General features: G+C 40.2%; 1 protein-coding gene and 2 non-coding genes across 4 annotated transcripts in view; 1 reads left to right on the top strand and 2 right to left on the bottom strand.

Annotated features, from left to right (window-relative positions):
- ASAP1 (ArfGAP with SH3 domain, ankyrin repeat and PH domain 1) overlaps nucleotides 1-15465 on the top strand; it is a 310217-nt gene that overhangs the window by 200667 nt on the left and 94085 nt on the right. For both annotated transcript variants that reach the window (XM_049765558.1, XM_049765559.1), the window contains 2 exons: nucleotides 10536-10610; nucleotides 11033-11082. In XM_049765558.1, coding sequence (XP_049621515.1) covers nucleotides 10536-10610; nucleotides 11033-11082 — 125 coding nt within the window. The remainder of the gene's footprint in view (nucleotides 1-10535; nucleotides 10611-11032; nucleotides 11083-15465) is intronic.
- Nucleotides 6650-6782, bottom strand: LOC125997785 (small nucleolar RNA SNORA51). Its single transcript, XR_007491804.1, has one exon. It is a non-coding gene; the product is annotated as a small nucleolar RNA SNORA51 (small nucleolar RNA).
- LOC125997645 (U6 spliceosomal RNA) lies at nucleotides 12581-12687 on the bottom strand. Its single transcript, XR_007491685.1, has one exon. It is a non-coding gene; the product is annotated as a U6 spliceosomal RNA (small nuclear RNA).

Here is a 15465-nt window from a genome sequence, read left to right as displayed (position 1 = left end):
ATGAGAGGACAGAGAGAAAATATGAGAATGAGATGTTTCTCTGATGTTTGTTCATGGATTTAAACTATATTCTTTTCTGTTTTTGGTTTTTGGTTTTTGGGTCACACCAGCAGCACTCAGGGGTTACTTCTGGCTCTGCTCAGAAGTTGCTCCTGGCAGGCTCGGGGGACCATATGGGATGCCGGGATTCGAACCACCGTCCTTCTGCATGCAAGGCAAATGCCCTACCTCCATGCTATCTCTCTGGCCCTTAAACTATATTCTTGACCCCACTTGTCTAGCACCAGAACATAGGGTAAACCAAATTTGGTGAGTGTTACTCTGTCTCCTTTGTGAGCTCAATTCAAACTCAGGTGGCCCATTGTAGAATCTGTGATCTCTCTGCTAAATCTGCCTGCCTTGGATGAAATGTTCTGTCCCTCACTGAATAGGGCTCTTCTGTAGAATGTTGCCTCTGATCTCTTTTACCCTTACTATCTGTAGCCTCAGATAAGGCCACCCATTCTAGACCTGAGTCTTGGGCAGTTTACAAGAGCCCAGACCAACTCTCTGAACTGATGTGAGGAGCCAGGGAGTAGGAGTTTCAGAAAGTAAGGTGCTTTTTCTAGGAATTCTAGAAATGCAAATCTCACAGCTCTTTTTATTTAGCTAATGTTCAAGAGTAATAAGTACCTGTATTGACAGGTGCTCAGGGGTTACTCCTGGCTGCCTGCTCAGACCATATGGGGAACCATATGGGACACCAGGATTCGAACCAACCACCTTAGGTCCTGGATCAGCTGCTTGCGAGGCAAACGCCGCTATGCTATCTCTCCGGGCCCAAATGATAGTACAGTGAATAGGGCACTTTTCTTGGATGCAACCCAGATTCAATCTCTGGCATCCCATATAGTCTCTAGTACCACCAGAAATAATTCCTGAGTCCAGAGCCAGAAGTGACCCCGAATCTGTATCTTTGCTCTTCCATTTCTCAAGTTAGTTCACCGAACCAGATTTATTTATCCAGTTGTCCATACTTTCATTCATCTGGAAATCAAGTAAGTTTTTAAAGAAGAGATCCTTGAATTGAGAAGTAATTTCATATGTTCTTGTGAAACTTGGAAGATGAAAGAAGCTCTTTTCTTTTAGTTAAATCTAAACATTGGTTGACACTCTTGCTACTTAGAGAGCAAGATGAAATTCTAACATATATTCTTTAAAAAAGAAGGAAAAGAATGCCTTTCTAAATGGTGGTGTTGACACTGCCATCAGTACCTAAGGGTCTGCTCTAATCTAGGCTCTGTACTAGGAACAGCTTGATGGCCTCTTTCTGTTTTAGAGTTATATAGAATATTGTTGTAATCCACAAGAAGGATCTACTAACTTTTATATAGAAAGACCAATATGGTCACGTACCAAAAGAAATTGTTTTTTAAGCTTCTTGGCTCTTTTGTTGTCCCATAACAGGGAAAACGAAATTATTTTCTGATGCCAGTTGACATTGCAGGCTAAGTAACTAAGAAAATGTTTTTTCTGCATGGGCTTTGAAGTATTTAAATTGATGGTCCATATCATTCACCATTATTTTGTTAAATCCTTCCGATTCCAAATGTTTCAATGAGGATTAAGTGAAGTGAGTCTGAAGACATCAAACTGGACCAGGCAGACAGAAAGAGGTTCCATTAAAGGGGCCAGTAGCTGTCCGGGTTTTCTTACGACTAAAAGAAGGCAGTCTATAATATCAGATATTTCTCTGTTTCTTGTTTCAATAAAGAAATAAACCCTTGTGACAGATTGTCCCTTAAAAGCTATTTTTCCTGTTATTTCCCCCATTTATCTTGGTTTTATAAATCTTAGCTTGTGTCCCTTTCTTAAAAATTATCGTCAGATGAGATAATAATCTGCATCTGCAAAGATAGTGCTTTCATTTTTTACTCTGATATAGAAATTATCTTAAACCAAACCTATCATTTAAATTGAGTTTGACAAAATATAATTTCATTATTTTAAGTTAAGGAATTTTCATACTCTGCTACTCCTACTCTTATCCTTTTTCTTCCTCTTAAAACTTTAATCACTAAAGCTACTCCCCCCTTAAATCTGTTCTTTAGGGTAGACCTTCAACTGAATGGTATTTCCCACTTTACCTTAGATCCTTCCAAGCTGTCCCACTCTCTTTAGAAAAATTACATCTTCGCATTTAGTCAAGCCATTTCCACCTTTAACTATAGACCTTCCTTTCTCTAAAGTACCTTTGTTTTTTCTTCTACTCTGGGCAATCCTGAGTTTAAGGCAATAGTTTCCAAACTTGTTCCAGTCTATCTAAAGATCCAGGTTTAAAATAGGTTTGGGGGGGACACATCCAGCCAGGCTTAGGACTTGCTCCTAGAAGGGCTCAGGGGAGTTGTTGTTAATTATAAATTATAAAACCCCATATGTGTTACTAGGGATTGAACCCAGGTCAGCTTCATATAAGTTGGGTTACCTTGTATAAAATGGAAGGCTGCTATGCTGTCTTTCAGGCCCCTGAAATAGGTATTTTGTTTTGATGCCACACTTGGCATGCTCAGGGCTTACTTACTATTGGGAGGACTCAAGAGACCCTATGGAATGCTGAGGATAGAACTTTGGTGGGCCATGTGCAAGACATGTGCCTTACTTGCTGTGCTATCTCTCTTGATCCTAACATAGAGTTTATAAACCATTTCTTGGATCATGATTTATCATTTTGGACTCTTTTAATATGCTTGCAGGTTGTGTAGACACTATTGTTCATTCCAAAGACCACACATTGAAAATTACTAGTAAGAATTAATCATTCTAGACAGAAACCCAGATCCCTACAGTAATACAAAACTGTAACTTTTCTCCTTCAGATTCACTATTCAGTGCAATTTGCCTTGAGAACTGCATTCTGCTCTGTATTTTTGTCTTCATCAAATTCGGAAATAAGAATTAGGCTGCTGGTTGACTCTATCGCCCTCTTGTGTTTCTGCATCATATTTCTTTTTTATATAACTTCCTAAATACAAAAGCAATACCAGTTCTTCACTTGAAAATAGAAAACACAAAAAAATAAATAAATAAAAAAGAAAGAAAGAAAATAGAAAACACAGGGGAAAGACTTAAGATGAAAATCCAGCACCTTATAGGCACAATCATATATATATATACACACATACATACATACACACATACATTGATATATGTATCTATAGTCTATATATCTGTAAATCTAACTTCTGATCCTTTTTCTACTTATACACATATCTTTTTCCTTCTGTGTTTTTCATCACATGTTTGTTTATAAATGAGTTCATACTACAGTGGTGTTTGGGGGCCCATTGGTGCTCAGAGCTTACTACTGGCTCTGCACTCAGGAATTACTCCTGGTAGAGGGCCATATGGGATGCCTAAAATTGAACCCAGATTAGCCATGCACAAAGCAAGTGTCCTGCCTACTATACTCTCTTTCTAACAGTGGTCTATAACATTTTAGAGGTCTCCAGTCACAGGTGTAAAGGGTTGGAAATCACTGGTTCATGGTCTTTGTCTGTCATTCTCTGGATCCAAGTACAGAACAGGTAGGCACTGTTTCACATGTGTGTAAAGGCTGAAGAATGCTGGTTCTGAAGGCACACATATGCATTGTTTTGTGTTTTTTTTATGGGGGGCGGTCTACAGCCGGCAGTGCTCAGGGATTACTCCTGGCTCTGCACTCAGAAATCACTCCTGGCAGTCACAAGAGACCATATGGGATGCTGGGATTCGAACCATATGGTCCTGGATTGGCTGCGTGCAAGGCAAACATCCTACTGCTGTGCTATCTCTCTAGCCCCCAACATATGCATCGTTAAGTTTGTTGACCAGTTCTCCTGAATTTCTGCTGTTTACATTTTCAATGTTTAGAGGAATAGTTGAGAAAAACTTTTGAAATCTGCACACATATTGTGATGATTATTCTGATGCTAGCCGGAATAATATTGTTGCATGAATTCAACTTGTGATATTTTTATCCTCTTTCTTTACTGTTAGTGTGAGTCACTCAGGAAATGGGAAGAAACTGCCAGGCCCTGATACCATATCAGTCTGTGCCCTAGTTAAAAGAAGAAGCTCGGTTTCTTCTGAATTTTTTTCAAAAGGTTACGTTTAGATCATGCATAAAGTTTTGGTGTAGACATTTTGGATTATAAAAATATTAGAATTTTTAATAAGAATTAAGTGTTAACCTTTTTTCACTCGTCAGCATTGCTAGTTTTTGTTTGTTATTGGTAAGAAAGCCAGGCCTTGGGCCCGGAGAGATAGCACAGCGGCATTTGCCTTGCAAGCAGCCGATCTAGGACCAAAGGTGATTGGTTCGAATCCCGGTGTCCCATATGGTCCCCCGTGCCTGCCAGGAGCTATTTCTGAGCAGACAGCCAGGAGTAACCCCTGAGCACCGCTGGGTGTGGCCAAAAAAAAAAAAAAAAAAAGAAGAAGAAGAAAGAAAGCCAGGCCTTGCCTTTTAGCTTAGCATTCAGTTGCTGGAGCTATTCACCTCTGGAGCTGTTTTGTCCCGTTAATGTGAATTTGTTTTTATTCTGTTCATTTCTATCTCAGAAGCACATTTCTAGTTATAAAAGTATTATGACTGGTTCTTCAGAGACCTTATCAATAACAGAAACAAGAATAACTGACTAAATTACACAGGCAGTTAGAATTTTTTTGTCAGAGTCTGGCAGCTACAGAGGTTAGAATGACTGTAGAGACAGTAGGACATTTGCCTTGCATGTGGCCAACCCAGCTTTGATCCCTGATACCACATATGGTCCCCAGATGTTGCCAGGAATGCAAAGCCAAGAGTAAATAAACCCTGAACATTACCAATTATGCACCCTCCCACTAATAACCCACCCACCCCCCCAGTCCCCAAAACCAGAGCCTGGCACTACTCATTGTTCTCTGTTACCCTCAATTCTTTTGTAAATTGACTCCCAACATTTTAGTCATCTATTTTAGTGCAGAGAACTCTAGGAAAACCAGAACTACTTTAGTTTCTACAACAATTGTAAGACTCAGAGCAGTTTTCTGGGAGAATGTTCATTCATTTCCCCCATTAGCCAGCATTTTATGTGTCTGTATGTGTGGTCACTGTACTAGAGGTTTTGCTATGGTGAGCAGAACCTTCTCAGATTTTTCTTTCAAGAAACTTCACTCTAAAAAGCAAAGAAATAAGTGACCATAGAGTGCAGTAGTCTGTAAAAGTGAGCTTCATCCATCTAGTTGAGAACAATGGGAGAGTGGGAAGGAGACCAATTCACAATGCTCAGGACCTTATGGAGGAAGTGGCAGAGGAAGTGATGTGGAGAACAGAAGGCATTTTGCCCATAGCAGAGGAAAAATTGTCCAATGAAAAGGAAAGTATATGCCATATGGGAGAGAGCTTACCACTAAGTAGAATCCCTATCTCAAATATAGGCAGGGTGTGGGGGAGAAGGAAGATGAGGACAGTGGTGCTGTGGTTGTTGCACTGGTGAGGGGGGGATGATCTTTTCGTGACTGAAACCCAGCTACAAACACATTTGCAATCATGGTGCTTAAATAAAGATATTATTAAAAAATTAAATAAATTGAAAAAGATTAGTATGGTTGAAGGCTAGAAGGCAAGGGTGGTGGGAATGGGTAGAGAAACTTAAGGCAATTGCCAAGGGCATATTTAAATTAAAAGGTTAGTTAGGAATCCTTCTTTAGGAGACTTCTAATAATCTGGGACCTTCCTTGCCTTCCTTTCACTTTCCTTTTATAAATACTTTCCTGGAAATAATAATTAAAATAAAAAGAAGGTTGGATTTGAATTCTGCTTGAAAAACGTGTTGCTAGTGTGATGTGCTCTGATAATACTTTATTATTTTACTGTGGAGTCACTCCCTGCAGTGCTAGAGTGAACCCCACCACTCACTCCAGGCTTTTAACTGTCTCCCCTAGTTCCTAACCTGGCAATTAATCTAAAAATATGACATAGGAGTGGTCTGTGACCTTTGGGATCTGTAAAAACCTTACTTGATAGCCTGACCTTCTGGTCTACTCACTGTTTGGCCTCTCTTAACATTATGATCCTTTTGACAAAATTGTTAGGAAAAGTAACTCTAATATGTTCAACATATATGGATCTTCTTATACTCCACTTAGATTAGTATCATAAACTAGATTAGTAAAATAGGATGTGTTATACAGTTTATAGATTCTGCCTACAGAGTGAGGCAGGGAAATTAAAACTACAAAACTGACTGAAGAAAACAGTGTGGTGCAATATAAAACAGACACTTGGGAGTCAGTCCCCCAATCCCCCAAGACCTGTTACTGGGTTGAAATGATAACTCAGAGGGTCTAAAAAAATAATAGATGAAAAGACCTCGTCCAGGTCTGGAAAGATGCCTTGTTTTCTCAGTGTCCTGAATTGAATCCCCAGCACCGCAAGCCTTTCCCTCGCTAGTACCACCATCATGCTGCAGCTGGGCTTGACACCTTGGCCCATCCCAGGATGGCCTATGGATCTCCCAAACAGAGAGGCTCCTGGGGGTTTTGTTTGTTTGTTTATTTATTAATCTATTTCAGTATCTGAAGTGTTATGATTTCATTTTTTCATCACTATTACTGAGAAGTGTAAAAATTTTTTTATTTTTTAAATATTTTTTGTCCCCCAATTTACAATACAAACCAGGCAAAGGGCCTTTGTTGAGGTGCAAATGGGGTGCATTTACTGTACCTCCTCTTTCTATACAGTTGGTGTAAAGAACACAGCCTGTGGTAAGAATTGGGAGGCCTTATCTTTTCTTTCCTTTTTTTTTTTTTTGATTTATATATATATATATATATATATATATCCTTCACCAGTGCAACAGTCCTATTACCGATATCCCAAGTGTCCTTCCTCCCCACCCCACACCGGCCTGTACTCTAGATAGGTTTTTTACTTCCCTCATTCAGTCACATTTTTGTTATGATAGTTCTCAGTGTAATTATTTCTGTGACTGCACTAAATGATCCCTGTGTTGAGCTTCATGTCAGGAGCTGGACCCTCCAGTCCTCCTCTGTTTTGTCTCTGAGAATCATTACACAAAAAATTTTCATTTTTCTCAAAACCCATAGATGAGGGAGACCATTCTGTGTTTATCTCTGGGAAGTGTAAAAATTTTAAGAAAATTAACCTAAATATATTTTGTTAAAATTTTGTGGAGTGTTCTGGGGCCAGCGAGGTGGCGCTCGAGGTAAGGTGTCTGCCTTGCAAGTGCTAGCTAAGGAAGGACCGCGGTTCGATCCCCCGGCATCTCGTATGATCCCCCCAAGCCAGGGGCAATTTCTGAGCTTAGCCAGGAGTAACCCCTGAGCATCAAATAAGTGTGGCCGAAAAACCAAAAAAAAAAAATTTGTGGAGTGTGTGAACTGGAGTGATAGATAATTCAGTGGGTAGGGTATTTGCCTTGCATACAGTCAACCCAGGTCCTATCCCTGGCTTCCTATATGCCACCACCACCACCCCCACCATGCACTATCAAAAATAACCTTTTCACATTGCTGGGTATAACCAAAAAAGAAGGAAGGAGGAGGAGAGCAAGAGGAAAAGGAGAAAGAATAGAAAAAGAAAGGAATTTGTGGAGTTCGGGCATTCCGCATGTATTTCTCAGTGTCCTCGGGATCCCCCTCAGCAGTTTACAGAGGTTGCTTAGAAATTATTGTCACAAGTAAATGTTGAGACAAAACTCTGAAAGGTCAAATTGCAGGGCCAAAACCACATTTGACTGTATATATGTCACTCATTTGACCACATAAGCACAAGGAACTCAGGCAGCTGTAAATGGTGATTTGGGATAGGAACACTGAAAAAGTAGAATCATTAATTCTCTTCTTGGTCAAGTTTTACCAGTGCTACCTTTTGATTCTTGTTTCCCTGCATAGTTAGTTTACTAAGTCAGATATGATCATTGGTCATGCAAAATAATCTTGAAAATGTCACACTATCTGTAAAAATGTAGTGCTACAGGAAGTCCATTGACTTTGGAGTTTGACTCAGTTGGTGTTTTGACCCATCCACTTCACGACCTGTATTGGAACATGTTACTTAAATACCTTGTAGCATTGTCAAGACTAGATGCAGCAATCAAAGCAGGCCTGTTCCAAAATTAATCTTTCTCAAGAGGTCACTTCCCCCTGGTTATTAGTCAAGGACAGCCATTTTAGACAGCAAAGCATCTTGGTATTATTGAAAGGTTCTCTTACAGTCACCTGAGACCAAGAGTATCCCGCCCTTGGATTTCTGGGATCCTTCTGAGAACTAATTCTTAGCAAACTCTTTGTTTTTGTTTTTGGTTTTTTTTTTTTGTGTGTGTGTGTGTGTGTGTGTGTGTGTGTGTGTGTGTGTGTGTGTGTGTGTGTGTGTGTGTGTTTGGGGACCATATCTGGCATTGATCAGGGATTACTCCTAGCTCTATACTCAGAAATTACTCCTGGCAGTGCTAGAGGGACCATATGGGATTTCGGGTTTTGATCCCAGATCTGCTATGTGCAGGGCAAAGCCCCTACCCAGTGTACTCTCACTTTAGCCCCCTAATTCCTAGAATCTTATCCCAGAAACTAACTTGATGATGGGGCATCAATTTGGGGGTTTTCGGGTGATTTGTTTGTTTTGTTTGGGGGCCATAACAGGCGGTGCTCAGGGGTTACTCCTAGCTGTGCACTCAGAAATCACTCCTAGCAGGTTCTGAGGACCCAAATGGAATGCTGGGAATTGAACCTGGGTCCATCTTTGGTCAGCCACATACCAGGCAAATGCCCTACCGCTAAGCTATTGCTCCAGCCCCATAGGCACTGATTTTAAATATTATTTTCAAGTGGTAAATAACACTTTGGTTGAAAAAACCACTATTGTAGGACATGAGGAGTTAACATGATGCCTAATTTATACTAGGGAATCTCGGACTTAACTGCTGGGAGCTGTTTCATTATTTTAAGGTGTTTTTTGTTTTGTTTTGTTTTGTTTTGTTTTGTTTTGTTCGGTGGGGCAGAGTTGGGAGGATTCTGCCACTTAGTGACACTCAGGGGTTACTCCTAGCTATATGCTCAGAAATCACTCCTGGCTTGGAGGGCCTTATTGGACACTGTGGGATTGAACCGCCACCTGTCGCCTGTCCTAGGCTAGCGCGTGCAAGGCAGACGCTTTACTGCATGCGCCACCACTCCAGCCCCTGTTTCATTATTTTAATTGGATTTTTCCATTTGTGCTTCGTAGATCAGCATATTTGCATGAGCTTACTTTCAGCAAAACTGTTTCTGTTGATGGAGAATGGAGAGAGCCAGTGGGTGTGTTCATTTAATCAGCCTGTGGGTCTTCGAGATGAGTAACTGTGGGAGCTGTGCTGCTTTCCCCTGCTCTCTCCTAGGCGTGGCAGTGAGTCAATGACCCACAAGCCCACACGGGCAAAACCAAACTCATACTGTTGCACTGTGAGCACCTCAGCTGCCTTTCCCCTCCTGCTGAGACCCTGGGCAGTGCCTCCCCTGACACAGTGCCTCCCTTAAAAGAGCATATTTCTGGAGAGGAAAGTCGGTAAGTTAGGAAATGTGCACTTCTATACAAAGGAAGAAAACTGCTCGTTGAGTCTTCACCAGCTGGGGTTTTTTGGGGTTTGGTTGTATCCCCAGCAATGTATAAGTAACTCTTAAGAAATTAATAGGTATTTTCTCAAAACTAATAATAAGTATAACTTACTCTTAGACCTTAGCTATCTCCTGTCTGATTTCTGGTCGAAACTGACTTGTGATTGGCAAGAATAGGCCTTAATAGCAATGAAAGCAAATCATAGTTTTCTTGGAAAGCAAATAGTTTATCATACCTAAACACCATTCCTGAAATAGCCTTTAATATGTTGTTTGCTTACCAAGATGGGAAAAGGAATATACTGACTTGTGATTGGCAAGAATAGGCCTTAACAGCAATGAAAGCAAATCATAGTTTTCTTGGAAAGCAAATAGTTTATCATACCTAAACACCATTCCTGAAATAGCCTTTAATATGTTGTTTGCCTATCAAGATGGGAAAAGGAATACTTTCAGTCTTATACTTCTTGAATAGTGCTATATGAATTCCACTCGAATTATTATCAACTCCATCATGGGCGATAGGGGTGTATGGCACATAAGGAAAACGATACGTACTATAGATGAATATGAAATGAAGTGGTAAAGCTGCTCTCACTTCAGTAATAAGTGCAATGAAAGGTCTAAAAACGATTTGGGGAATCATTTGTATATGTACATATTAGATGCACTACAGTGCTGTAGTTCTAATCATACCTCTGGAGCCACACACCTAGGTTCAGATCACAGCTTTCTGTTCACACAGACTGTTAAGTGCACCCAGCCAGGTACAGCTGTCTAACCTTGATGCTACCTTGCAGGGAAAGTGAGACGATGGCTGTGAAAGCCTTTCCATGGAGCCTGGTGTGTAGAGAACATCCATCAGCATTAGCTGGTTTTATCGTCCTATCTGTATTTCCTTCTAAACTCCCTTTGTATTTCAGCTCCAGGGTTTGAGCCACAATGTGATTTTCACCTTGGATTCCTTGTTAAAAGGAGACCTGAAGGGAGTCAAAGGGGTAAGTTGTCCGAGATTTTATTTTCTCTTTAACTTGTTTTGTTTGGGTGGGGTTTTTTTTTCTTTTGTTTTCTTAAGATCACAATGGCCCTTGTATTTGAAAGATACTCTGAACATTTTTAGCATTAAACGTTGTTGCAAAACATCTCTGGAAAAGATGTGTGACTCACATACCATTTATTCTCCGTGGACCAACCTGGCTCATTTTCAGAAAGCTTGACAAGGGCCGAGTCGGTGATCAGAACCCCTCCCTGAGCGCTTAGGCACCCCCACGTGGCCTGGAAAGGTGTGAAGCTGACAAACATGTATTGTGTCAAGGTTCAAGTGCACTTAGGAATGAGTGAAAGCATTTTACTGAAAAGCTCTTACTTATTCAACTTTCAGCAAAAGTACATTCAATTTCGATTTTGTTTTCTCTTGAAGGATCTTAAGAAGCCATTTGACAAAGCTTGGAAAGATTATGAGACAAAATTGTAAGTGTTTCTCGGTTGATTTATCTTTTTTTTATTGTGATTAATTAAAAGAAAAAATAGTCTATATTTTTCTGAGTAGTAAGTTTCAGTGTACATTGTTTTCTTTTTTTTTTTTTTTTTTTTTTTTGGGCCACACCCGGCGGTGCTCAGGGGTTACTCCTGGCTGTCTGCTCAGAAATAGCTCCCAGCAGGCACAGGGGACCATATGGGACACCGGGATTCGAACCAACCACCTTTGGTCTAGTATCGGCTGCTTGCAAGGCAAACGCCGCTGTGCTATCTCTCCGGGCCCTCAGTGTACATTGTTACATGGACTAAGAGGTAGATAGGCCTACCTAACTTAAAAGTGCTACCATCTCCCATACTCCTTTTCTAGAGTGAGAAATACTTTCTGTCAAACTGTTTTGGCATTCATAGCTGATAGTACCACTTGCACACATACGATTTTTACCACTTTTATTTTACAGTAGGTCGTAAACATTTCTGAGTATCACAGCCATTGGGAAATAATAGTGTTTGTAACATCTTTGTACCAAAGTGCTCTGCAGGCATCATCTACACTCAGAGCTATCAGTTTGTAGCTTTTACTGATCAGAGTGCTGAAGTCAAGAGAGACTAAAAGATGGTAAAGCTAGTAAAAGTCAAGCTGATGGTCACTTCAATCTTTGTGCCCCCCCAAACTGGAGCAGTACAGCAGAGGCATAACAGACAGACACCTACATGTCTGGGTGATTCTGAGAGAATGTGCATGGAGTACTGGATAGAGGCCTTGCTTACCTTCATACTGTGCTGTTCACACCATCTTCCTTTATTATCACTGTATAACATTTGTAGTCTGTGGGTGTGAGGAGAAGCATGTTTTTAAATCATTTAATAATATTCTTAACTATTAAAAAAGGATAACTATAAATACAGAAGAATACAACATTTCCACAGTAATAACAGCCAAGCAAAAGAAAAAAAATCAGGATTGTCATTTTCCTCAAACTATGTCTTTAATTTCTTATGTAATTATTACATCAGTTTTGGACTTATTGCCTTAGGAATACTTTAATACTTTTATTTTTTTTGGTTTTTGGTTTTTGGGCCCCACCTGGTGACGCTCAGGGATTACTCCTGGCTATGTGCTCAGAAATTGCTCCTGGCTTAAGGGACCATATGGGATGCTGGGAATCGAACCATGGTCCATCCTGGGTCAGTCACATGCAAGGCAAACAACGCCCTGCCACTGCACTATCACTCCGGCCCCTTAGGAATACTTTTATTGGCTGTTGTGAATAGATCTAAGAACAAAGACTCCTTAAATAGTAAACTGATGTAAATGAATACTTTGGACCATCATGCTTCTACGTAAGAAAGTCTGTCACAAATACTGACATTTTTTAGTTAAGGGCCACTGCATGTTCTTAGAAGGAGTAGAATGAAGTACTTGGAAAAATGGATGAAGAAGGGGCCAGAGAGGTAGCACAGTCGTTGACATTTGTCTTTTTTTTTTTTTTTAAATATGGAACGCTTCACGAATTTGCATGTCATCCTTGCGCAGGGGCCATGCTAATCTTCTCTGTATCGTTCCAATTTTAGTATATGTGCTGCCGAAGCGAGCACGACATTTGTCTTTTTATGCCTGGCCCACTGATCCTCTGAGCACCACCAGAAGTGATCCCTAAGCACATGTCCGTTGAAAGCTGGAGGTGGCAATCAGTATTGTGAAAATCAAGCATGAACAAATGTTCTGGACACCCCAAATGGAAGTTCTTACACAATTATATGAACTTGTCTGACTGTTTGCTTGGCTCCTTTTGTTCTCTGGATTCTACACTTGCTGAGAAGCCAAAGAGACAGTAGAGCAAACACAGCACCTGCATTGCGTGCGGCCAACCCAGGTTTTTTGCCTGGTGAGCCAGTCCCCTCCAGGAGTGATCCCTAAGCACAGAGCCAGGAATAAGCCTTGAATACTACCACATAGGTTTAAAAAAAAATAATGGCCGGAGTGATAGCACAGCGGTAAGGCATTTGCCATGTACACTGCCAACTCAGGATGGACCTGGTTTGATCGCCAACATCCCATATGGTCCCTGGAGCCTAACAGGAGCAATTTCTGAGCACAGAGCCAGGAGTAACCCTTGATTGCCACTTGATATGGCCCCAAAACCAATCAATCAGTCAATAAATAAATAAATATATTATTTATATATTTGAATGAATAATGTATTATAAATATAATATTTATTTATATAAGTATACTCCTGCTGATAAAGTTCTGTTTCTACTGTAAGAAAGCCTGAACAAAGAAGTGTTTGGGGGAGTTTTTTTTGGTTTTGGGGTCACACCCGGCAGCGCTCAGGGGCTACTCCTGCCTCTACGCTCAGAAATCACCTCCAGCAGGCATATGGGTTGCTGGGATTCGAACCACCGTCCTTTTGCATGCAAGGCAAACACCTTACCTCCATGCTATCTCTCCAGCCCCAGAAGTATTTTCATTGGAAAACACAACAGCCCTCTGTCCAGCCTCTAGTCTCCCCTTTCCACCCCATACTCTTTCCTGGTTGGTAATCTTCGTGCTCTTCAGGGTTCTTCTACATAAACCTTCTTCCATCCTGTTTGTACAGTTCTACTTCATGGTTATCTTCTTTCTCTATCCATTGATTTCAGTAGTGGTGATAATGGTTTGAGAGGGGCTTGTGCACCAGAACACCTATAGCCCCCTGAACCTGACACTTCTGTCTCTTCAAGAACAATTTCAAAGAGAATAATTTAATTCCAAAATAATTAAAGCAAATATTTATTTTTAAAGGTATGGTTTCACACTTCCTGCTTTTCTATTTTCTTCCATTCTCCTTCCCAACAGTATACCTGGGGGCTCTGTCTGATGTCCTGACCAGATTTCTTCATGTTCTCTGGTTACTATAGTGTCTATAAACTGTTGGTACCAGTGGATATAATTTTAATATGTCAAATTATTTTGGGCCACACCTGGCGGTGCTCAGGGTTTACTCCTGGCTGTCTGCTCAGAAATAGCTCCTGGCAGGCACAGGGGACTATATGGGACACCAGGATTTGAACCAACCACCTTAGGTCCTGGATCGGCTACCTATTTAACAGCCATGGAGTCAGAGATAAGGACTACACACACACACACACACACACACACACACACACACCCAACCACCTTAGTTCCTGGATCGGCTACCTATTTAACAGTCATGGAGTCAGAGATAAGGACTACACACACACATACACACACACACACACACACACACACACACACACACACACACACACACACACACACACCCTTCACTATACCAATAAGCCCCATTCCTGGTTCCAGTGTTTCAAGTCTTGTGACTATTCATTGCCAAACAGATAGCTTATGACTGCTACTGTAGTACAGTATTTTGCTCTTTCTTAATGACTTACCCATTTCTTCATTTGCTTAGTTACATATGAATCTTTTGTGAGTTTTTATTATCAGTAATATTTCTGTTTCAATGTCATTATATAGATATTATTATAACACTATCGTGTAATTCTTGTACTATTCATCCAGAGCCTTTTATCAGCAGTATATCTGTCATTTTGAGATATATACAAGCAGTATCTCTTGTATATCTTGAGACCTCCTGTTGTTACTTCTCTTCTTTCTTCATTGAATTCCATTTTTGGCAGGCATATCACCTCTAGTTTATTTCCAAAGAGCAATTCTGAAGAGAAAATATTCAGGTTATAGCATTTCAAAATGTTGTATCAAAGTCTGACTGAAAAGAAAATCTTAACTTCATAGTCATTTCCTTAAAATATGAAAGTACTGTATCGTATTTGTTAATATCCAGAATCAATAGTAACAATTTTCAGTTCTTCTATTTCTTTGTGTAAAACACATGTGGGGGGTTTTGATTATAGATTGTGTTTTTATTTCTTTTAGGCAATTGAAATGTTGAGATCTTTTCCTAACAGATTTTTTACAAAGATACTTTATGTGCTTTTATATGTGTTGATGTTCTGTTTGTAAAAGAGTTATTTAGATATAGATTTAGGTTATTAGAGTGAACTACAGACAGGTTGATGGTTGATGTCTCCACTGGGCCAATGGATTTACCCCCATTATTTTGTAAATAGGGATTGGACTTCTTTCCACCAGTTCAATGAAGGCTTGAAGGTTAAACTTTGCAAAGAAAAATCATAGGAAGCTTTTAAGTTGGGAGTCTATTTTCAAGTTAAATATGCTTTTGAGAAGAGGACTATAGCCATTGACACTGTCCCCAATATAGTTAAGCATTAGCCTGAGGTACTATAAAGTGAATGTGGATCCTCCTATTTGTAAGTTCCCTTTTTGTCCTCTACCATTGGATATTTTTTTAATAGAATTTTAAAATATAGTTT

The sequence above is a fragment of the Suncus etruscus genome, chromosome 19, assembly GCF_024139225.1.
Source record: "Suncus etruscus isolate mSunEtr1 chromosome 19, mSunEtr1.pri.cur, whole genome shotgun sequence".
Taxonomy (NCBI): Eukaryota; Metazoa; Chordata; class Mammalia; order Eulipotyphla; family Soricidae; genus Suncus; species Suncus etruscus.
Note: the sequence above shows the minus strand (reverse complement) of the source record. Positions and strands in the feature narration are given on the sequence as shown.